At 42.2% G+C, this 25,477-nt stretch overlaps 1 protein-coding gene across 1 annotated transcript in view; it reads right to left on the bottom strand.

The window, feature by feature from the left end:
* The window catches only part of TAFA4 (TAFA chemokine like family member 4), a 110,971-nt gene extending 88,016 nt beyond the window's left edge, over positions 1-22,955 (bottom strand). The window contains exons 1-3 of the mRNA XM_069967927.1: positions 22,815-22,955; positions 20,589-20,725; positions 18,670-18,785 (exon numbers count right to left, since the gene is read on the bottom strand). Of these exons, the coding sequence (XP_069824028.1) occupies positions 18,670-18,785; positions 20,589-20,725; positions 22,815-22,955 (394 nt within the window). The remainder of the gene's footprint in view (positions 1-18,669; positions 18,786-20,588; positions 20,726-22,814) is intronic.
* Positions 22,956-25,477: the final 2,522 nt, after the last annotated feature.

Below are 25,477 nucleotides of genomic sequence, written 5' to 3'. Positions count from 1 at the left end.
GAGCAGCTTTGTCAACCTGCCAGAGATTCGCCTATAGCAACCAATCACAGCTCACCTTTCATATCTTAACAAGCTCTTATTAAATTAAAGCAGAGCTCTGATTGGTTGCTATGGGCATATTAGACTGTCTAAGTTGCACATGGCAACCAATTACAGTTCAGCTTTTATTTTGCCAGAGTAATTTGAGAAACGAAAGCTGAGCTGTGATTGGTTGCTATGGACCACATCAAACCATATTATTTAGTATTCTTAGTGTGGCCTAACCATAAGCTGTTTGCTTGGGTACAAGTGTGTTTAGTGACCTCTGCAGTAAAGCTCATTGCCAGTAATTATTGGGGTTAATGCTTCAGATGTGTTTACCTGCAGTTACCATGGTAACCGTGCACCGTGATGACAAGCGCTTATGTCATAAAGAAGGTTCCATAAAGCAATGCACCACGCCCTGATCAGTGCCATCTTGGATGCGCCAGAGGACCTTGAGCTTGTATACTTTACTGCCCCCTACCCTTGATGGAATTTGGAGGTTCTAGCAGGGGAAAAGGGGTGGTCTGCTTTAGATTACCCCTTCATCGAGTTGCCACCTTCTTGAGAAGTGGACCTGGATCTGTGAGGGAGAAGAGCTACAGCCGCTTAGCCAACAATAAGGTGACATTGCAGCCAGATTTCTCTCACATCCAGATTACATTTATAGTATGTTATTACCCTCTAAGCCCAGGGGAGGGGCAGCTCTCCAGCCATGGCTCCCTCGAGGTTTCCCCCACAGGGGGGTTTTCCTCGCCTGAGTGCTGGAGGGTGACTCTTTGTGAGTCGGGGGTCCGCCATTTTCGGTGTCATGTAATTTTAAATAAAATTGGGACCCATTGACACCTGATTTCATTGTGTTGTGTCTTTATTTTGCGTTCTTTGGTGTAATTTATTATGCTTGGGAGTGTGGGATCCATCACATATTACAGAGTCATAAAGCTGGACATCTGCCTGCTACACAGATCTATCACCTGCACAATGAGGGCAAGTAGGATGGAGCAGTGGATAGTAGAACTCTTGAAGAAAAAACATGCATCGCAAGGTTTATACCTACATCTGCAAGGTTTGTCAAAAGTTTTTTTTCAAGTGACAGGGCCACACCAATCATGGCATATCATAGCAACATGGACACCACCATAAATATACATCATATATACACACAACATGGTGGCTCTTGTGTGTGTAGGCATTATCAGGGACAAGACAAAGTATTGCACCCACACACACATACATCCAGGTGTGGCCTAGGTACCTGCCCCCCCCCTCCCTAAAATCCACAGGATAGGGGATATCAAGCTGATTGGTAGGGGTACCAGTGGTCACAAAATTGTGGGGAACATGTTCCCCTCAAATAAACAATAGGAGCGGTGCTTCAATAATTCTCTATGGGTCTTGTTATCCCTTATCCTGTGAATAACTTTGGGAGAGGGGTATGTTCTCATGTACTATATGGCTGGACTCAGACAAGGCATTTTTCAGAAATATGGCATATTGCCAAAAACACTGTGACCAGATATTAGCTTATAGTCAGTGGAGAATGGCGAAACGCAATACCCATGGGACATTTTTCTGTTATGTTTTTTTTTTTTTTTTTTTTGTGAAATCGTAGCAGGATATGTGTTTGGTGTTTTACAAATCAAGCAGGGACATCGACCCGGACCAGGCAGATAAAAGAGGACTTCTTCAGAAGATGAAAGCGGAACCAGCCAAAAATGTAAAATAAAAACGCACGTATGCTGCTGAATGTGATTAGGACACAAACATGCGCGGCATGAAAATGTATTTAATAAAAAAACAATTGCAAGCGCTATGGCCTTTTAAACATGAGGAGTAAAAAAAATGAAAGCACAAAAATTGTCTCAGTCCTTAAGGGGGTTAAGGAAGTGCTACGAGGGCACGGGGTCGAGTAAGTATACTTTTGTTATTATGTTCCCAAACACCCCTGCCTGCCTGAGATTTGTTACTTTCATGGGACTTCTCCTGTTCACAGAGTGAATGACAAGTTACTAGCAGTGAATTAGCATTGATGGTCATATACACAATGCCGTGCAAACTCGCTATAGTAAAGTGAAGGTTTGGTTATATCTGGTATATGAAGGGTGGGCCCCTGGAATTAAATTCCCTGGTGGGCCCAAGGTACCCCAGTCTGACACTGGGGGCAGGAACTTGATTTTAGATTGCCGATTTTAGACTGGTCTAAAAAAAATATCCCCCAGAATTTTTGGCAAAATACCCCAGGAGTATTAGGAAAACTGAGTGGTGTTCTTTTCTACGTCACAGAGCTGGTATATATATATATATATATATATATATATATATATATATATATATATATAATTTGTATGTACTTATTTATTTGTTTATCTCAAGGGTCAAGGAAAGCTCTGTGATAACCCTTGTGGTTTTCTGTTATAGAGGTCGCAAAGCTTTCCTGGAAGCAGATATACAGTAACTAGGAAAATGCTTGACTGAATTGACTGAAAACGACTCAAGATCTTATATTTATTGGTGATTCTTTCTGATTTGGAGTTGCATTTCGCTTTGCAATCTTGTATTTCTCAGTCATTGATCATGTTGAGAATATTCTATGAAAAATTCAATCTTACAGACGAACAAAGTTTACCGTATTTATGTGAGAATCAAATTTCAATACAGCAAGGAAAATAAAACAAATCACTATGCTGAAAATATACTTATATAAAAGTGAATGGGGATCTGAAAACAGCAGCATAGGGAAATAAAAAAAAATCAGCATACATGGGAATTGGATTAAAAGGTATATAAAAGTTACTTACAAGGGTAGAGAGCTGATTTCAAATGCTATTGTGAAATGTAAGGGATAAAACATGTTACTGGTGGTTGCCTTAGGGCTTGTTCACTTGGGCTAAGAGAGGTAAAAAATTCAGCTTCTGATTCTCCATCCAAAATCTGAGGCATGCCTTTGCTTCATTTAGATGAGCGATTTGCTCCTCTCTAATCATGAGCATTATTACCAGCTGTAATTTTTTTTGCCTAAAAAGACATTGTGTAAACATAGCCTTAAAGGGGTAGTGCGGCGCTAAACAATTATTCATTAAATAACACACATTACAAAGTTATACAACTTTGTAATGTATGTTATGTTAGTGAATGGCCCCCTTCCCAGTGTTTTCCCCCACCCACGCCACCCCTGGAAGTGTAGTGCTCAATCGCGGCTGAGCAGCTGATGACGCGGCAGAGGGCGGCCGACACGAGGTACGGTGGGAGCGGTTCGGCCGGCCACCCGAAGATTACATCATTGTCGCAAGATGGCGGACGGGGGTCGACACGGATCAGGTGAGTATAGAGCATTACACTTCCGGGTCTAGCGTGGGTGGGGGGGAACACGGGGAAGGGGGCCATTCACTAACATAACATACATTACAAAGTTGTATAACTTTGTAATGTGTGTTATTTAGAGAATAATTATTTAGCGCAGCACTACCCCTTTAAGGCTAGGTTCACACTATGTAACTGTGCGGCTGTATTTGCGGCTGTAATTGTGCGGCGGTATTTTTGGTGGTTCATGTGTACGCTGGAAAGTATACGATATACGGCTGCACAGTGCACACTATGTATGAATCTACGGCCCTATCGTAAACGGACCCGTAAAAAATGAACAAGACCATTCTTTGCGGCTGGAAATGCGGCCGTGGATTGACAGGCGGTCCGTACGGAGTACTTCAAAAATAGCCGGCAATGATGCCTAATGCCGATGCCTCTAATAGTTAATATATTAAATTAATAAAACACATTTTCTTTGTAATAAAGTCCCTTTCGTTGTTCAATAATTTAATTCTAACGATTCCATCATTTTGCAATTAAATATACTGTTAAAATAAATATATATATATATAAATAAATGTATATTTATATATTTATTTATTTTTTGACAGTATATTTAATTGCACAATGATGGATTCGTTAGAATTAAATTATTGAACAACGAAACTGATTTTATTACAACGAAAATGTGTTTTATTAATTAAATATTAATTAGTACAGGAAGCTCCAGTAAGCCGTTAATTCATATTGCCAGCAAAAGAGCTTTCTGTACATGCAATACATTCTCCCTTAACCCCTTGGGGGCCAGACTGTAAGCAGCGATCTGTAAAGATGCTGCATACTGTAAGGAGCACAACACCGCTCACAATGATGGGTGTTGTGCTCCTGTTTGTGTGTTTTTTGTATGTTTCTCCCTTTTTGTATTTCAGATATCGGTAACCTGGGGATTACGTCGGATTCTGTGGACTACGTCGATGACCAGCGGTTGTTTGTTGTTTTTCTTTAATAAAATGGTCAATGAGGGGTGTGGGAGTGTTTTTTATTTGAATAAAAAAGTTTTTTAACTTGTGTCTTGTCTTTATTTCTTTACTTTATAGACTTAGTAGTGGAAGCCGTCTAATAGACGGAATCCATTACTAAGTTGGGGCCTAGTGTTAGCAGGTATAAAATGGCTAACACTAACCCCCTATTATTACCCCAGTACCCAATGCCACCAGGGGTACTGGGAAAAGCCGGGTGCCAGTGGTCCCGGAGCGTCAAAATTGGCGCTCCTGGACCGGGCGGCAGCAGGCTGGTAAGATTTAGGCTGGGGAGGGCCTAAACCAATGGCTCTTCCCACCCTGGTGTTACCAGGCTGCTGTCGTTTGGTTTTTAACCCGGCTGGTTATAAAAATAGGGGGGACCCTATGCGGTTTTTTTTAATTATTTATTTATTTTAAAAAAAACGCATAGGGTCCCCCCTATTTTTATAACCAGCCGGGTTAAAAACCAAACGACAGCAGCCTGGTAACACCAGGGTGGGAAGAGCCATTGGTTTAGGCCCTCCCCAGCCTAAATCTTACCAGCCTGCTGCCGCCCGGTCCAGGAGCGCCAATTTTGACGCTCCGGGACCACTGGCACCCGGCTCTTCCCAGTACCCCTGGTGGCATTGGGTACTGGGGTAATAATAGGGGGTTAGTGTTAGCCATTTTATACCGGCTAACACTAGGCCCCAACTTAGTAATGGATTCCGTCTATTAGACGGCTTCCACTACTAAGTCTATAAAGTAAAGAAATAAAGACAAGACACAAGTTAAAAAAATTTTTTATTCAAATAAAAACACCCCCACACCCCTCATTGACCATTTTATTAAAGAAAAAACAACAAACAACCGCTGGTCATCGACGTAGTCCACGGAATCCAACGTAATCCCCAGGATACCGATATCTGAAAAACAAAAAGGGAGAAACACACAAAAAACACACAAACAGGAGCACAACACCCATCATTGTGAGTGGTGTTGTGCTCCTTACAGTATGCAGCATCTTTACAGATCGCTGCTTACAGTTTGGCCCCCAAGGGGTTAAGGGAGGATGTATTGCATCCCCCTTAACCCCTTGGGGGCCAGACTGATGTCAGACTGCACCCATCCCAGCAAGGAAGGGGTTAAGTGACCCCCCTTCCTTGCTGGGAGGGGTGCAGTGCTGGGGAGGGGGTGGGGAGAGCTCTATACTCACCCCGATGTGTCCTCTTCTCTGGTCCGCAGCACAATGAAGTCACTGTGCTGCGGACCCGCTAATTATATGTACGCTCAGCCGATCAGCCAATCAGCTGAGCGCACATATAATTCTAAATGTTTCTTCTAATAATGCTATTGTGATAACATAATTAGAAGAAACATTTGATGTTTTAATTAAAGTAAAGTGATGATTAGTACAGAAAGCTCTTTTGCCGGCAATATGAATTAACGGCTTATGGAGCTTCCTGTACTAATTAATATTTAATTAATAAAACACATTTTCGTTGTAATAAAATCAGTTTCGTTGTTCAATAATTTAATTCTAACGAATCCATCATTGTGCAATTAAATATACTGTCAAAAAATAAATATATATATATATAAATATACATTTATTTATATATATATTTATTTTAACAGTATATTTAATTGCAAAATGATGGAATCGTTTAAATTTAATTATTGAACAATGAAAGGGACTTTATTACAACGAAAATGTGTTTTATTAATTCAATATATTAAACATGAGAGGCATCGGCATCGGCATACTGCAGAGGATCGCAAACCCCGGTAATAGCAATTCATGTAAACTGTTTCCCTGCTTTCCCAGGTGTTTGCATCACTTTCTTAAGATTTTATTTGTTATTTTTAGTTGAATCAGATTTCAAAGTAAATGACCGTATGTTTTCAGACGCATGTCTATTTTTTCCCACTGCCGTAGTTTCATCCGCACATTTACAGCCGCATAAAAAATACAGCCGCACAGTTACATAGTGTGAACCTAGCCTAAGGGTGCCTTCAAACACACCGGATCCCAAGCAGATTTGATGGTGCAGATTTGATGCTGTGTTCAGTTATTTAGATGAAATCCTCTGTGAATCTGCAGCAGAAAATCCGCTGTGATACGGTGTTTGTGAAGCTTTCCTAAATGTGGATTTCCCCCCATACAATGGGATTAATCCAATGAACCCAATGTAATTTCTGTGCAGAATAAACTTAAAAACACATCAATAAAGTAATGTCCTTTAGTGTAGCTTCAAACATACCGGATTTGCAGCGGATCTAGCGCTGCGAGTTTGCATTCATTCCACTGCGAGTATGTAACGCTTTAACCCCCCGCCGCTCACAGCATACATTACCTGCTTAGCGTTGCGCCTGTATTTGAGGGTGCCGTCGGTCCCGCTCAGCCAATCAGTGCACGGCAAAAATTGAAAATTCTGCCGCGGGTACGTAACCCTATTGAAGTTCACTGTACCAGGATTCGCAGCGGAAGCTACCCTTCATTTTTCTTCACACAAGTATATTCAAATCCAGGTCAAACAAATGTAGTGTCCCAGAACAGGTGTGCCACTACATTTCTTTGTCACCTGCACAAGGTACTTATGCCAGGAGTCACACTCTGGGCTGAAGGCTGCTGTTTGCACTTTCACCACTTGGTGTCTCAATCTCCCCTATTCTCCTTCACAGCTGAAATGTATAAAAGGGTTAACTGTGTTACATGTTCTATGCTGGAGGCACGTGTACTGGATGTACTGGAGGTGGGCTCAGCTCCCCCCTCGTGTGATTGTGGTGTCCCACCACTGGTGTTCTTTTGTCTTTTTTTATGCACCTGTCGGAAAAGCTTCTTTTTCCACTAGATGTCAGTATTTTTTATGTGTGTATTCCTATGTATTGCACAGCCAAAGTCAGTAATGGGTTAATGTTTTATTGTCTACCATGTGGTCTTGCTAACCTAGAAGTTGTGCTCTTTCCTAACCTATTATCTTTCTTCTTTCTCTTGCGCACACACTCCTTTCCACCACTCACAGGGTAGATTACTTAGCCCCTGTAGCAAGTAGTTACTTGGTTGGAGAGGTGTAGCATCAGTTCTTTCCCAGATTCTCGTGGGAGAAAGACACACAGAGCTGTAGCCAAGCCAGGGCCTGGGTCCAAGACTGAAGTTCAGTTAAGTCTGTCTAGTCTAAGATACAAGTGTGTACAGATGAAGCTAGAGACAACCAGTTCTTTCAGTATTCCTACTGTATCTACTATGCTGTGTTAAGCACTTAAAGGGAGAAGAGTCTAGGAACATCCTAGCCAACACCGTGAACCAGTCTAAAAAGTGCAGGGCAGTATCTTGATAAACAAAACAAACTATCTTTGGATAGGACAAAGCTACCAAGGAAGGTCTATGTATCCTATTTCGCAGTGCAGGTAACTGGGACACCCCCGGGAGCTTAGCTTCACCCAGATAACTACGGCTGGGGCTTGTACCACCCTATTAGGACAGGTCACTGGACACTGTAGGGCACAAGGTGGTCAGACTAGAGTCTATACACTGGTACAAGTAAACTTGTCACTACAGTATATTTCTTCCTAGTTCTGGCAGAATAAATTGCTACCTTGGGTTATGACTCCCTCAACAAACTCTTTTCCTCTACTCTACTCTCAACTCTTCAAGCATTGCTGCAACTTCCTCTCTACTCTACTCTACTTCTTCAAGCACCTCCTCAAGTACAACCAAGTAAAGCACTAAAGTCTATGTAAAGATTTATCTATCTTACTGAAGTGTATTGTACTAAGAGACTGTACAAGAAAGCTGCTCTATTTTTTATATCACTGGGACTCCGTCATCTTTTGTACGCACCAGCACTTATACACACTAACCGCACACCTTGGGTTATTCTTCCCCTTTCTGTGGGTGGCGGTACAACTAGTCTGGGTGGGTCAATTGCTACTCACCACTACCGTGACAAGAGCCCAGGGGACCCATTACAATCCTGCAGGTCACCAACCATATTGGGGAGTACAGCCAGCCACAACATAAAGCAGGTACCAACATCACCTGTGTGCTGGACTATCACTGGCATCACAACAACACTATCTTTGGCTGAGCTGTACAGAACAACTAAGCACATACACCAATCAGCTCGTGCTAAGAGTCAAGCCTGCACCCCATGATGATATCCACTCCCCTCTGTACCCCTGTATTACAATCAAGCTTGGCCGCGTCACCGAGGGGAAAAGATATCATTATACTGGGGAACATCAGGCGGGGCGCAGAGCGGCCCGATGCACAAGGAGAAAATGGTGCTGAAAAATGGCATTTTGAAAAATTGACTGCGGCAACGGGATCACCGCATCAACAGGGTAATGAAAAAAAAATCTTGACTTCTAAAGTTGTACAATTTGACGTTCGAGGTGGTACATTCGCTGTAAGCACTTTGGCATTTCTAGTAGAGATACTAAATGTCGCTAATGATGATTTTTGCAGAACAGGTTACACTCTACTGTAGAGGACTGCTACAGATTAGATTTGGCCAATGGTGGTGTAGTAACTTAAGAAGACTTTACTATGGTTGGCTACACCCCTAGTGTAGGGTGTATGCTAAAGATAGGGGTGACATGGAAGCCTCTAGGTACTAACTCGGTCCAGAAGCCCACAAAGAGAAAACTACCCAGCATGCCACTTGCACCTCTCCACATCTGATGTTGGGCGTGTGAATTAAATTATTGTGACCCATCTTATCAGATTCTAAATCATAAGGGATAAGAATATGACAATGTGCAGCCTCTTCTCACTCACTGCCTCTTGTTACTTTTATTATGACCCTTTAATATTTTCTTCCATCAAGCATTTTGTGTCTTTTTGATTGTATCCTATAAACATATTTTTGATGCCTCACTTCTTCACACTTTATAACCCGTCGAGTGCCTTAGAACAAACTTAATCATCGTAAATGTGAAACCTCAAACAAGAGTAATGTCCCACAATTCATCATTTCATTATAGGGGACTTGCCAGAGCTCAGTCATCTGTTACATCTCTCTGCTGGTCACTCAATAAGGATCAATAGTGTCTTTGCACTTACATTGGAGGAATCAATTAGACAGAGGATATTAATTAGCGACTATCACATTACTGAAGGAATTAAACACATGAGTCTTTTCTTTCAGGAAAGGACAAGTGTCAGAAACAATCCATTAGGAAGAATGACTGATGGCAGTGTCACCAGTTCATTTTACACTGTACTCTTGTCTTATTTATGAAGGTTTCCTATAGGGATAGGCAGGGCCGTTTTAATACATTGTTGGGCCCAGTGCACAGCCCTCAAGAGTGCCCCCACCCCTTCCCTTTCGGCACATTGTATAATGTACTGAATTTGCCCCCACACTGTATCAAGAGCCCCAATACATACAGTAGTTACCTTATAACACTATTTCCACCACACAGTGATTACATATTACATGAAAACTGCACTGAACAAAACAGAAAGATATCACCAATGATACCATTACATAATACCGCCACATCATGACCCCTAACAATACAACCCTATAACAGAGTGCAGTTACATCCAGTGACTCACCGGGGGCGTCTTCTCCGATCAGAGTCTGTCACCTTTTCTTTTTCTCTCCATCCAGCCTAGGCCACCTTGAAGTCTTCTCCTGGCTGTGAATCTTCTCTCCAGAATCTGGCAGACAAATATTTTAGGCTCCAACACATACAGTAGTTAGGTCCCTTGTACCCCTATACAGAAGTTACACCCCTCTGTGCCTCCATAGTTTTAAGGTGTCCCTGTAGTATATAGACCCTCATGTGCTCCTCCAGTTATATACAGCCCTCCTGTGCGCTCCCCCATTAGTATATAGCCCCCCTGTGCTCTCCCCAATAGTATATAGCCCCCATGTGCTCTCCCCAATAGTATATAGCCCCCCTGTGCTCTCCCACAATAGTATATAGCCCCCTTGTGCTCTCCCCCCAATAGTATATAGCCCCCCTGTGCTCTCCCCAATAGTATATAGCCCCCCTGTGCTCTCCCCAATAGTATATAGCCCCCCTGTGCTCTCCCCAATAGTATATAGCCCCCCTGTGCTCTCCCCAATAGTATATAGCCCCCCTGTGCTCTCCCCCATAGTATATAGACCCCTGTGCTCCCCAATAGTATATAGACCCCTGTGCTCCCCAATAGTATATAGCCCTCTGTGCTCCACAATAGTATATAGCCCCCCTGTGCTCCCCCATAGTATATAGCTCCCCTGTGCTCCCCCATAGTATAAAGCCCCCTGTGCTCCCCCATAGTATATAGCCCCTGTTCTCCCCCATAGTATATATCTCCCCTGTGCTCCCACATAGTATATAGCTCCCCTGTGCTCCCCCATAGTATATAGCTCCCCTGTGCTCCCCCATAGTATATAGCCGCCTGTGCTCCCCAATAGTATATACCCCCTGTGCTCCCCCATAGTATATAGCCCCCTGTGCTCCCCCATAGTATATAGCTCCCCTGTGCTCCCCCATAGTATATAGCCGCCCCCCCCATAGTACATAGCTCCCCTGTGCTCCCCATAGTATAAAGCCGCCCCCCCCATAGTACATAGCTCCCCTGTGCTCCCCAATAGTATATAACCCCCCCATAGTATATAGCTCCCCTGTGCTCCCCCATGGTATATAGCCGCCCCCCCATAGTACATAGCTCCCCTGTGCTCACCCATAGTATATAACCCCCCATAGTATATAGCTTCCCTGTGTTTCCCAATAGTATATAGCCGGCCCCCCCATTGTATATAGCTCCCCTGTGCTCCCCCATAGTATATAGCTCCCCCATAGTATATAGCCGCCCCCCCATAGTACATAGCTCCCCTGTGCTCCCCCATAGTATATAGCCGCCCCCCCATAGTACATAGCTCCCCTGTGCTCACCCATAGTATATAGCCGCCCCCCATAGTACATAGCTCCCCTGTGCTCCCCAATAGTATATAACCCCCCCATAGTATATAGCTTCCCTGTGCTCCCCAATAGTATATAGCCGCCCCCCCCATAGTATATAGCTCCCCTGTGCTCCCCCATAGTATATAGCTCCCCTATAGTATATAGCCGCCCCCCCATAGTACATAGCTCCCCTGTGCTCACCCATAGTATATAGCCGCCCCCCATAGTACATAGCTGCCCTGTGCTCCCCAATAGTATATAACCCCCCATAGTATATAGCTTCCCTGTGCTCCCCAATAGTATATAACCCCCCATAGTATATAGCTCCCCTGTGCTCCCCCATAGTATATAGCCCCCTGTGCTCCCCCATAGTATATAGCCCCCTGTGCTCCCCCATAGTATATAGCTCCCCTGTGCTCCCCCATAGTATATAGCTCCCCTGTGCTCCCCCATAGTATATAGCTCCCCTGTGCTCCTCCATAGTATATAGCCCCCTGTGCTCCTCCATAGTATATAGCTCCCCTGTGCTCCCCCATAGTATATAGCCGCCCCTCCCATAGTATATAGCTCCCCTGTGCTCCCCCATAGTATATAGCCGCCCCCCCCATAGTATATAGCCCCCTGTGCTCCCCAATAATATATAGCCCCCTGTGCTCCCCCATAGTATATAGCCCCCTGTGCTCCCCCATAGTATATAGCCCCCTGTGCTCCCCAATAGTATATGCGCCCCCCCTCCCATATAACATTGAAAAAAACAAACACTTTTACTCACCTGGATCCACGCATTCCTCTTCTCTTCCCTCTTGTGGCCGCACTTCCTGGGGTCACAAGAGGCTGCACTCCCCTTACCCTCGCGCCGACTCACCAGTGACGTCAGGCGCTAGAGGGAGAGTGCGGCCTCTTGTGACCGCAGGAAGTGCGGCCACAAGAGTGACTGACAGGGAGGGAGCCAATGGCTCTCTCTCTGTCAGTACCGCTGATGCTGAAGCGCGGCCGCCGCAGCAGCAGCGGGCGGGCGGGGGCCCTGCAGGGGGCGCCATGGAGGGGTAAGTAGATTACCCATCCATGGCGCTCCCCCCTGACCGGCTGGAGGCCGGAGCACTGTGCGACCGCACTGGTCGCACATAGCAACGGCCAGCCTGCTCGGGGGGGGGGGGCCCTTTAACCAGTGGGCCCGGTGCACGTGCACCATGTGCCCTCTGGTTAAAGCGGCCCTGGGGATAGGCTGTTATAAGGAATGGCACAGTGGGGTAACATGGGTCTTATGTGACAGCAGGGCCAAATAGGTTCTAGCCATATAAAATGTATTATGCTTGATGTGGGGGCCAAGGGGGTAGTACATGACACCAAAGCCTTGGTATAACACACTGTATCAGTTTTTGCCTTTTTTTCTTTAATTATAAAAAAAATGAAAATTATGTAAACTTTTAAATTTAATGGTCAAGATTTATCAAAGGTGTAAAATATACACTGGTGTAAACTGCCCACGGCAACCAATCACAGCTCCTCTTTTATTTTACCAGAGCTGAAAGCTGAGCTGTGATTGGTTGCTGTAGGCAGTTTACACCATTGTATATTTTAAACCCTATGGCCCCGTTCACACTGAGCCAGAATGTAGGAATTCCGCCTTGCTCAGTGTCTCACTGTGAGTGAATGAGAGGGCGTGCGCCGCCGTTTTCCGCTCAAAGAAATCACATGCGGAGGAGCACGCACCCTCTCATTCACTCACAGTGAGATACTGAGCAAGGTAGAAGCGCTCCGCCGCGGATTTCCGACGTTTTTGCTCAGTGTGAACCGGGCCTACAGGAGATTTATCAAACATGGTGTAAAGTGAAACTGGCTCAGTTGCCCCTAGCAACCAATCAGATTCCACCTTTCATTCCTCACAGACGCTTTGGAAAATGAAAGGTGGAATCTGATTGGTTGTTAGGGGCAATTGAGCCAGCTTTACTTTACACCATGTTTGATAAATCTCATGTTTCCATTTATATACATAGGGGGAGATTTATGAAAGGGTGTAAATATACACCTGGTGTAAACTGCCCACAGCAACCAATCACAGCTCCTCTTATATTTTACCAGAGCTAAAAGCTGAGCTGTGATTGGTTGCTGTAGGCGGTTTACACCCTTTGATAAATCTCCCCCATAGACTAGGTATACACAGCTTGCCAAATCGGTACTGTCATTTTAACAGTGTCAATGTAAGAACTTTGTAATATAGCTTATGGAAGAAAAAAAAATCTTCTTTCTTCTTTTATCTGGCTCCTTTCTGTTTACATACATTTCTGGAGAACACTGAAATTGCTATACTAATGTTGTGCCTGACATTTGCACAACCTGGCCAGGTGAATGGTTTCACCTTATGGAGGCATGTCTTCCTTTTTTTTCCACTATGAGTAAGGCAGCTCAAGATCTGTCATCATCTTGTCTGAGACAGACAGACAGACAGATAGAATGAATATATATATATATATATATATATATATATATATATATTCGATCATACAATATTACTATACCATAACATAAAACAAAGGTATGCTTTCCAGACCAAAAGCGTTACAGTATCCTAACTGGATAGTTCTCTCATAGTATGAAACTATCCTAAGGATCCAGCTTCCAGTCATTTTCAGTGGGCCATAGACACATCAGCATATGTCTGTACTGTTGCCACTATAGCAGGAGCTCCTGCAGTGTCCCACTAGGATCCCTTCAGGGCCTGTGGTTGGGTGTCATCTGACAAGGGCCATGTGTTATATATAATTAAATCTGCGCTGCACCCAATATGCTGTAGCTATGAATGTCTAAGGGCAGAATCTTGCTAAAAGGGGCTGGAGCTTATCGAGCCCTATCTCTCTTCAGCTGTAAGTTACTGTTCAGTACAGAACAAGACAGCATGGAGTAAGCAGCGGTAGCTGATCTGTCTGCCCAGCAGAGATGCCGAGATGGAGATTACATGTACACAAGAGAAAAGCAAATTCACAGCACTCAGCACCTTATATCTCATAGCTTTGTTATAACCATGGCTTTGTCATGGCTAATAGCTGATTTTCCAGAATAAAAAAAATGATGAAATACAAAATGGGTTCATTTTCTAGAACAAACATATAATATATCATTTCAGCAGTGAATGGAGAATCTCCTAGTTTAGTTGAACAATATTACAAGGTTACAATATTTATTCAGCCCACAGGCCCATACTTTACCCATAGTCAGATACTGTACTGTGTAGCTGACCTTCTTTATGCCCCACAAAGGCAGCGTTCATAAAAGTTGCACATAGTAAAAGTCCAAAAGGGAATTGATAAGAGAAAGCAAAAATAGCAAATGTGTTCATGCTGCAAATGTCTTCTCGGTAACAAATGATGATGTCTATTTAAAATGAATGAAGCCAAATGGTATTAACTCCAACTTATTTTGTCCATCTTAGCATCAGGTCACCTTGCTACAGTAGAATGTATAGCTCTCAGTATAATGCAGCGAAGATTAATAAGACCTGGGCCACTATTTATACAAGTTGAAGTGACACAGCACCCGGCTGGATCTGGAATGATGTCTACATTTATTACTATGGTATAGAAATCAATCAGATTACACAATAGGTGTATGGAGGGCATTCATCAACCATCTGTTTAATTATTCACAATGTAAAAGTTCCTTAAAAAGAAAATGACACAGTAACACAAAGGTTATAATGCAATTCTATACCTATCCATACAGTAAAAGGCATGAAATATTCCAGTTTTGGGCACACTAGTGCACACACAGTTGATGTTTTTTTTATTTTCTGCAGTTCTCTTTTTAGCTTTGCTTTATATGAATAAAGGATATGGACAACTGTGTTGTACTGTGGGAGGTGTAAAATAAAAAAATAAAAGACAAGATATATACACCTAACATGGTAAGTCAGGTATCAAAATAAGAAAAGCTGGAATCACATTACAATTTTTTTTACATTTATGTTGCTGATATCTAATTTTCACTGCTGGGAAATTATATGGCTTCATTCAGCAAAAGCCCCAAGAGCTCGGTGAAATGTACTTAAAGTTAAGCCCCTCCGTTCTTTTGATAGGTTCAGAGTTCTCTGCTGATAAATTCCACAATACAATCTATATGACTTGATAAATTACATGATTCTGTCTGCATGCAGTAGAATCTGTCTGCTCCCTGACTGAGGAATCAAGGGACAATAATTTATAGTCATATAAAATATCTATGTATAGAAGAACACTTTGGTCCAATAGTGGCAGCCCCTATAGACTATGAATGGACTATATTTTATTGTGTTGCCATCTGTGCGTAAATGACAACAATGCAAATATACCGTTAACAGAGAAGTCTGTTGAAAATAAAAAATTCTGTGCAGGTAGGGGGTAAGGGGACCATAATAAAAAATGTATACTTACCCATCTCCATGCCCCCGCAGCACTGCAGCACCAGCTCTCTGACAGCCGCCAGAACTCATTTTCTGTCACAACTCGGGTAAAAGTACCCCACCTGGATAATGGATTGCCCTGCAGTGGTGTCCCACCCCAGTCACTGACTGGCTCAGTGGGACATTCATCTGCCAGGTCATGACATTGCAGCAGTAAGATCTTCAGGACGCGGCAAAGGTCCGGGATTAGATATGCAGTGCTGTAGGAGCATGGGGACAGGTAAGTATACATTCCTTATTATGTTCGCCCCGCCACTGAGGCATAGGTTGTTTTTTTGTTTTTTTTCTCTGGACTTCTCCTTTAATGTTAATATTAAAATACAGTTTTAATAGAGTGAGTATATCAGGCTTTGACTCACTTTCTTTATCTGCCTGTAAAAAAAAAACGCACTCCCAACATGCGGCCTTCCCCTTATCTCACTAAGACACAATGCATCCCAGCTCATTAAACACATTTACAATACAAACATGCTTAAATAACGTATGACGTCTAACATTGGAATAAAGAGGAAAGTAAAAGAACCCGACAATAAGACATACAGTGCCATATTGCATGAAATTACAAATGACTCATGATTCTAATTAGAGACAACGGAATTATGACTAGAGAAAAAGCAATGGTTACATGTTATTTTTGGCCTTGCAGAGCCCTCTAGTGAAAATTCTGAATAGTACAAGGTTACTGAGACTATGTTATGTGGAGTTTTGCAGGGACAGAGCTTTTTTTTTTTTTTTTTTTTTAAAAGGGAATTTGTTAAATGTATCCATGGGAAACCATCACATTGAAAATCCAGCACAATCTGTGCCTGCCATGATTTAGGGCAAAGTGGGCCGAGCAGATAAATTTATACTGTATGGCTGGGTTCACACGCAGTACTTTTGCTCAGTATTTTGGTCCTCATATAGCTACCAAAACCAGGAGTGGATTGAAAACACAGAAAGGCTATGTTCACACACTGTTGAAATTTAGTGGGTGGTTGTCATTTTATGACAAATGATGACCATTATTTTATAACAGCGGCTGATGTTTTAAAATAACGGCAATTATTTGCCATCAAATGATGTCCATTTAAATAAATTTCTACAGTGTGTGAACATAGCCTGTGTGTGTGTGTGTGTGTGTGTGTGTGTGTGTGTGTATATATATATATATATATATATATATATATATATATATATATATATATCTCAGGAGAACTCAAAATTATTTCATGAAAACCATTCCAGTGGTCCAGTAGGCGGTTCTACTCAATGATTGACAACTGAATGGATAAGACTGTCTAGAAGTTTACATGAATAAATTCCTAGTTCTACAGAATCTTTTCCGGCAAATATGTAAATCAATCTGCTTAGCTTCTCCAGCTCTGTAACAGCCTGCAGATTGTACTGCCTTTCATAAGTAAGCGCTTCCCTTTAAATTTGAACTACAGGAGGAGTGTGTGACCTATACAGCACAGTGTGTGGCCTATATGCTATTAATGCTGCCACCCCACCCCACTAAAACAGGAAGACTGGTGGAATGAGAAAAAAGGCTGCCTGGACCAGCCTGATGGCTTATCATTTGGGCAGCATGAAAGTGATGTAATCTCCACCCTGCAGGTCCCCTGCTGTTGTGTTAACTACCAATTTCCCAGAATGCTTTAGTAGCTGCAGGCGATCATGGCTTCTTGGGAGTTGTAGTTTGGCTTAGATTGACCCAAACCTAAATTTAGCCCCAACTTGGGTATTATTCACACCCTTTGGATATTCGGACTACTGAAATGAATAGCGCCCACTGCTGTCCACCACAATATACATCGGTATCCTGTTCTTGGCAGGATGCTGACAGATACTTGTAAAGTACACCATAAATACTGTATGAACCCGGCCTTATTGGCAGTACCTGCAACTTATACATGATGCACAACACACCATAGCCTTGGGGGGACTTTGGTTTTAAATTGACTCTGTACCCACAATCTGCCCACCCCAAACCGCTTGTACTGTCAGATCCTTCCAGTGGCATTCCTAATGATGAAGAGGGTGGGGAGGAGGGACAGAGGGGCGGTATAAGGTTAGGGCCCAGACACTGTAGGCCATGGCACTTTGACACAGGACTGCAAGTTTAAAAGTTGTTTTTTAGGACAATTACAGCATCACCTGCCGAACGGACCTCAGGACAGATCTTGGATTAAAAGCAGCTATCCGAAGGTACAAGTGGTTTGGGGGGGGACAGATTGTGGGTACAGAGTCGCTTTAACTGAGTAGGGATTACACTAAGAATTTCTCAGTGTTCCGACATCCTAAGAAGCGTGTTCAAGTCTGTAACAGGTTGGGAAAGGGAGGTAATAATAAATCAGAGCTTTATCCCAAGTTACAATATACAAAGTTAGAGTAAAAACAAGCTAGTAGTAAAACTCTATGGTAAATGATCCGATTAGTGAAGCTTATTTTCTGCAGCGTTCTGCAGGCAAGTCTTCATTGCATCATCTCATTGTGCTGTGGAAAACCTAGCAAAGGAAATGGGCTAAATTTAATACTGCCATCGTCCTCACTGATTCACATGCATTATGCTAAGTCATTTCCCATCTGGGAGCAGAGTCTAGTTCAGTATGTAGCTGAGATCATTACAGTGTACGAAATTATACTAAATAATTCAGCTCCGGGCTCCATTTTACTACAGCCGTGCAGTCGCTGCTTCAGAATAAAACTAAATAAACAGGTAAAGGTTGACAAGGAAAATACAATGTGGATTCTACATCTCTATGGGAGGATTAAAAAAAATGAAATGAAAAGCATAAAACAAAATGATGAATGGGGACGCACTAACATGGGCAAAAAAAAATAAATCAGGATTTATGGTAAATTAAAGGAATGTTCCATTCAGAGCATAGTACAAGGAGGATGGATTACAAGTGCAATTGGTTATTATTGTCGACAAGACCATGAATTAACAACGGCTAAAGACCGGTCATGTCACTAATGGCCTCAGAAGTGGGAAATGAGATGAACGCTTCGTACCTGTTTGCCCTCGGGAATTAAGGCTTGAGGCTGACAACATTTTACAGCAAACCATTAAGACATAGGCCAAGATGAGCCAGTGAGTCAGAAGCATTGAATTGGCATTGAATCTCATCCTAAAGGAAGAAAGGGAGAGGAAAAAAAACAAGGTTATGTTACAGTCAATGAGTAATGCTGTGGATGGATGGCACACATGCTATACATCAAGACTTATACTTCTGAAATGGAGAAGAAGAGCCATCACTGATGGTAATATATACATTGCTGTACATTTATTATGATACACACTTATGTATATATATGATACAAACCCATGCATATATACATATCCTTAACCAAACATACATAAACAAAGATGTACATTCATATACATGCTGCATACATACATACATCACGCACACAAACACAAATACGGGCACCTAGACAATCATAGGCTATGTTCACACAGTCAGGATTTTTTTTTTACCAAAATCAGGAGAGGAACTGACAGGGCAAAATTATAATGGAAAGATTTGCACAGGTTCTGTTTTCTACCCACTTCTGGTTTTGGTGACCAAAAGACTGAAATACTGTGTGTGAACATAGCCATACACTGTTCCATTGAATAACATGCTGATGACTTGACTTCTGATAAAATGAGACTTGAGCTATGTTTACACAATATTTTTTTCAGGCTCATTTTTGCCGTTTTTGGGTTTACTGTTTTTTTGGGGGGACTTTTTTTTTTCTTTTGGTGTTTTTTTTCAGCCATTTACAGTTCAAAATTAGGTTTAAAAACTATTTGTGAACATAGCTTTAGATTTTTTTTTTCTTGGCGAGCTTCATGTGCTGTAAAATGGCCATTTTACAGCTCAAAAATGTCCCTAAAATTTGGCATTTTTTAGTACTGAGTTCCTTTTTTTTCTCTTTCAAATAGACGGGTGTCAGAAAGTTATACAGATTTGTAACTTACTTCTATTAAAAAACTCAAGTCTTCCAGTACTTATTACCTGCTGTATGTCCTACAGGAAGTGGAATTTTCTTTTCAGTCTGACAAGGAGCTCTTTGATGCAATCTCTGTCCATGACAGGAACTGTCCAAAACAGTAGCAAATTGCCACAGAAAACCTCTTCTGCTCTGGACAGTTCCTGACACAGACAGAGGTGGCAGCAGAGAGCCCTGTGTCAGACTGAGAAGAATCCACCATTTCCGGCAGGGCATACAGCAGCTGATAAGAACTAAAAGGATTGAGGTTTTTTTTCTTAAATAGAAGTAAATTACAAATCTGTATAACTTTCTGACTTTCAGAGCAAAAAAACATCCGGAGTACCCTTTTAATGGAAAAACACAAGGTCCAGACAAAGACTATGATAACACAATGTAAAAATCTGTGCAAATAACGGCTGTTATTTGCAGTTATTTTTATATTGTGTGAACACAGCTAAAATAGCGCAATGGCGCTTCCACACTGGTGTGAACCAAAGCAGGAAGGAACCATTAGACTGATCTGAATGGACTTTTAGCCCCTAAGTGTAAACTGAGTATAAAAAGTATAAGCTTAGTATATACATTCACTGACAGCAAACAAAGATCTTTAAATCACTGAGGAATGGAAACACAAAGTGTATTTAAGCCTCATAGCTTTTCACTATGTAGTATTATAAATTTAGATAAAATTAGAATTTACATGAAACCAGAGCCCTCTTTTTATAAATTGGGTTCCTTTACGTAGATCTCATAGACAATGATTTTTATGGAGACATTTTTCCAGCTAGTTGGGTTTATATGAAGCAGTACAGTAATATAAAATGTTATCCTACAGTGAATTGAAAGAAATTTCTTAAAATCACATCAGATTGCGGCCCTCCCACTGTCGCTCAGGAGTATCCGCCGTGGCCGCCTCATCCCTTACCATATCTACAGAGGCAGAATTATCTTACCTTAGGGGCTTTGCAAAAATTTTATTCCAGTCAAACACAATTATTTCTGTATCTGCTTCAAACTTGCTCCAAAATCCCATTTGCAACCACAGGTAACAAGTTCTGCATTTCATAAAATGTCTTCCCCCATAAGAGACCTGAAGAAGAAAGCAGAACAGACGGCAATTAGAGAAATAAATTGGGATGTTTGCTAAGCGTTCTTTTCCGATGTAATTGTTTAGAGTTATTCTCCTGGTTTGTTTAAAACCAGCAGATCAACCTCTCATCACACACAACAGACTTGTCTTATAGGTTTGCCTGAAGCTTTTATTTAGGACCTTCAACAATCAGTTGTAAGCTGGCCGCATGTTTCCCTGCAGCACCCCCACAGGAAAAAAGAAGAACTGCATGGTCATGAAATCAACTGGGCATGTACAGGTATGAGACCGGCCGTTCCATGATCCAGCTGGGTCATGGAACGGTCGGTCTCGGAAAAGATCAGTACCGGCCGGATGATCTTTGGGGCCGCAGAGTTCTGATGTGGGTGCATCCGTGCACGCCCGCATCAGAACTCTCCACTGCACACTATGGAGCGAGCGGCCGGAGCAGCTTGCTCCATAGTGTGCACTGACAGGGTCTTCTGCAGCCATTATTCAATGAATAGCGGCCGCAGAAAACTGACATGTTAGTTGTTTGCACCGCCGCTAGGGATCCTGGCTGGAGCGCATACCATGTGTAAACGCTCCATCCGGGATCCCATAGACGGCAAGGTAACATATTTTTTCGTAATAATCACGGCCGTTGTTCCACTGTGCAACAACGGCCGTAGTTTTACGGAAAAATATGTAGTGTGAACATAACCTAAACCTGCCTTTTTAGACCAACCCTCGAGTGACAAGGTTATTTTAGTGGTCCCACTACTGTTAGCCCCCCCCCCCCCCATTGTTTACAGTGGTCTTTATTATCTCCATATCAAGGGGTGGTAAGAGCTGGGTTGGTCACCAGAAGTACAAACAAAGACTTCCATTTCTCCCAAGTTCTCTGGCCAATCACATTACAGTATATCACAGTTCTTACTTCTCTGCTATACCATAACAATGGACTGGTAGAAATGCATAGACTTTATGGTCTGACACTGTTCTGGATTTACATAGTAAACTAATTTAAATGACATGTGGGGGAGAAGGGGGTTATTGATGCACCAGCTGCTATGTGCTATTTAGGCAGAAATGAAAAAAGCTGCAGTAACACAGAAAATAAGGAAGTTACAATAGACAATAAAGTCACTCTTGCTGACATGAGAATAAATCCTTGATTTAACTTTCAAAACCAGAGCAGACCCTCTGGAGGCAGAAAAAAAGCCCCACTCTCACTCTCTCCCCCTCTGCGGCACACGGCACAGTCTAAGCCCTTACCCCACTTCCTGTGTTTTATCCTGATCTAGCTGTTATAAGAGGCAAAATTCCCCTAAGAACAGACAGTGGATTGCAGACTGCAAGAAAGTGAGACACCTAGTGCCCAAGGCTTTAGAGCTGTTTTTTTTCCTAGGGCAAGGGGTAACTTCTAGTAAATAAAGTTATTTGCAAACACACATTAAGGAATCAAATAGTAAGTATTTAAAGGTGTTATAGAGACTGAGAAAAACATACAGAGAGCAAGACCAGATTCCTTCAGCTCTTTTAAAAATTCATAATTTTATTGTTGCATTTCTTAAAACCAACCGACACTTTTCGAACCTTCCTGGTTCTTATTCATGATATCTGGATGTGGATGGATAAAGGAAAAGTGATGATCTCTATGGTCACAATGGAGTAAAATAACTCTGAGGTGCCATATCCTCAGGAGAAGGATATACGAGATGCCACTATGGCGCCTAGCTTCATCCACATCCATATATCATAAATAAGAGTCGGTAAGGTTCGAAACGCGTTGGTTGGTTTTTAGAAATGCAACAATAAAATTATGAATTTTTAAAAGAGCTGAAGGTATCTGGTCCTTTCTTCTGCATGAATACTCCGGAATCCAGGGGCTTTGCCTTCATGCTCAATATATTCATGATTGCATAAGAAAGCTTGGACATTCCAATCGGGTTCTTGACCACTTATTTGAGAAAAACATAGCTGCTTTCTTCTAAAATCAGAGTTACAGTTCTATGCACTTCAATGCCAAACAAAACCTGTGTATTGACATGGCACTGTTTTTGGAAGAGAGCAGCCATGGTTTTCTAACAATGTATAACCTCCTTACCTGAGGGCTGATATGAGAACCTACACAAAAAAACTTCCAGCAATCTGTGGAACAACCCATCTGCAAGCATCCATCGTCCCTGCAGCTCCTGGATTTGTCAAGCAAGTAGCTGCTCAGCGTACCCATCTGAACTTCAGCCATGGAGCTAGTAGACAATTGAATTCCGCAGGCAGATGCGGTTAATAATAATTTGCATTTAGTTTGACCTTGCGATCCGGAGGCTCTTTGCAATTAAACGGCTTCATAAGAGCATGATAAGTGGGTTTAAGGGCTTTGCTGTCGTGATCGCTGCTCATGAAAATGGGGAATGTAAATGAACTCAGTGAACGATCAGACCACACAGTTAATAATGGATAATACACGGCCATCCAAACCACTTGAATATGTTGACACACAAACCATCTGTTATTAAATGGCTGACAGTCACAGAACATCTAAAAAAAATGTATGCAACATCTTATGTTCTTTCTTTTTTTTTTTTTTGCTTTTTTTTGCTGCATTTTTTCTATGCTGTTTTCCTCAAACAGTGTCCTTAAGATCGTGTGATTCAATCTACAAAAGCAGCTCCTGTTCTGAGGGACTTCAGCCATCTGTATATCTGTAGTTCAGCGTCTTCTCATCTTTGCGCACAAATTCCACTCTGACCAAAGTAAATCTGATAAAAGAAATACTATCACGTTTCAGGTGTTGTTTGTGCAATTAATAACAGTGATGTAATTTATTTACCACCAAAAGTTATACAAATCCCCAATATACACTTATTACGGGAAATGCATATATCGTTTTTTTATCTACATGGTGATGTCAGAACCCGACTCCCAGATCTGTGTGAGCTGTGGCTGCTGGAGAGGATGATGGCAGGGGGACACTGAGGGACACAGGGCACTGGAGGGACACTGAGCATCTCCCTGCCATAACTTTTGGGGGAAAATACAATACTTTAATAAAAAAAAAATTATTGCCAGACTTTTCCTTTAAGATGGTTTTGAGACTTTCATTTAAAATAATTATTGCCCTATTTGGAGGAAACTATTTAGTCTTAGACCGGGTTCACACTATATATAACACTGACCGTTCTGTGACACAGCCGGGTCACAGAACGGCCGGTGTTACTAAAGATCATGCAGTACCAGGCGGATGATCTTAATTTCTGGTTAATTCGGATGCGCCCGCATCCCAATTCACCGCTGCACACAATGGAGCATGCGGCCGAAGCCGCACATTCCATTATGTGAACTGACATGTTCTCTGTGGCCACTATTCCATGAATAGCAGCTGCAGAAAACTGACATGTCAGTTTTTCGTACGGCTGGATGGAATCCAGGTTGGAGCGTATACTATGGGGGACATTTATTAAGTCCGGCATTTTCTGTGCCGGACTTAAAAATGTCCCCGCAGCTCCAGCACTACGGAGATTTATATAGAAGTGGACTGCCTCTACATAAATCCGGTGCGCACGGCAGGAAACCTACGCCAGCTGAGAGCTGGAGTAGATTTCCTTACTATTTTTCTGGCTAAAAAATTCGCCCCCTCCAAAGTGCCCATATGCGAATATTTTATTCGCAAAACGGCCATTTGTGAATAAAATCATTCGCAAATGGGCACTTTCTGCCGAAAAATAAGATTTTTCAGCTTGCTACATGTCCCTCTATGTGTATATGCTCCGGACGGGATTCCATTCATTCACATACAACGTATGTTTTGTATAAATCACAGCCGTTGATGAAAATTGCAACAACGGTCGTCATTTATACATTACATACGTTGTGTGAACATAGCCTTACATTGTATGTGGGCTGTTATGTGGCAATTTCATCCCTAGGATGGAAGTGCCTTCCCTTTTTAACTAATTCTAATACATTCAGTCTATTCAGTCTCCTTTCCTCCACAAAAATCTATGTGAGAAAATATTTGAGCAGAATACCCCTTTAAAAAGAAAGACTAGCCTGTAAACTTGACTCACAACGGGGAACCAAGTAATAATTGTAGGCTTCATGGTCCCCACTGCTACTGGCAAGTTTGCTACTGCCTTTGCTTAAAGGAGTTGTCTGTATTGTTTTCCCAGGACTCTTTTGCAACACCTGTCTTTTTTGACTTAAGAGTTAACGTCCTTTTACACTGGCCGGTTATCAGCAAGGAAATGCTGGAAATGCTCATTCGGCTGATAATCGGCCCATAAAAAAGTGTCAGCGATTTGCCGAGGAGCAGGAAAACACCCGATCCCCGTCTGATCACATCTTTGGTGCAGGCTTTAAAACAGAGTAAGCAGGAGATTTGCGACCTATAGCTATATATTTAAAAGGATGTACAAAGAATACAGTGATCGTTTGTGCGGGCCAGCTGCACAAATTCTTGCGCCTGAGCACAGATCTCGATGAGCTTCCCATATCAGGCCATGTAAAATTTGGTTACATGCACTTTATGTAGGACCATGATGCAACTGTACAATGAGTACAGTCTTCTTCCATATATTACACCATAGTTCATCCAATATTTTTTTGGGAATCTTCTACAGCAAACTCTAAACTAATTGGATCAACCAACTTTTAGTGTCACTGTCGTTATAACTTTAAAAATCTAAATCAATATGCAATATACATTTTTTTTCATGCTGTAAAACAAAGCTGAACTAACCAGATATCCAGGTCCAGTCTCCTTAAGGC

This window comes from Dendropsophus ebraccatus, chromosome 4 (assembly GCF_027789765.1).
Source record: "Dendropsophus ebraccatus isolate aDenEbr1 chromosome 4, aDenEbr1.pat, whole genome shotgun sequence".
Classification (NCBI taxonomy): Eukaryota; Metazoa; Chordata; class Amphibia; order Anura; family Hylidae; genus Dendropsophus; species Dendropsophus ebraccatus.
This window is presented reverse-complemented; position numbering and strand designations above follow the sequence as displayed.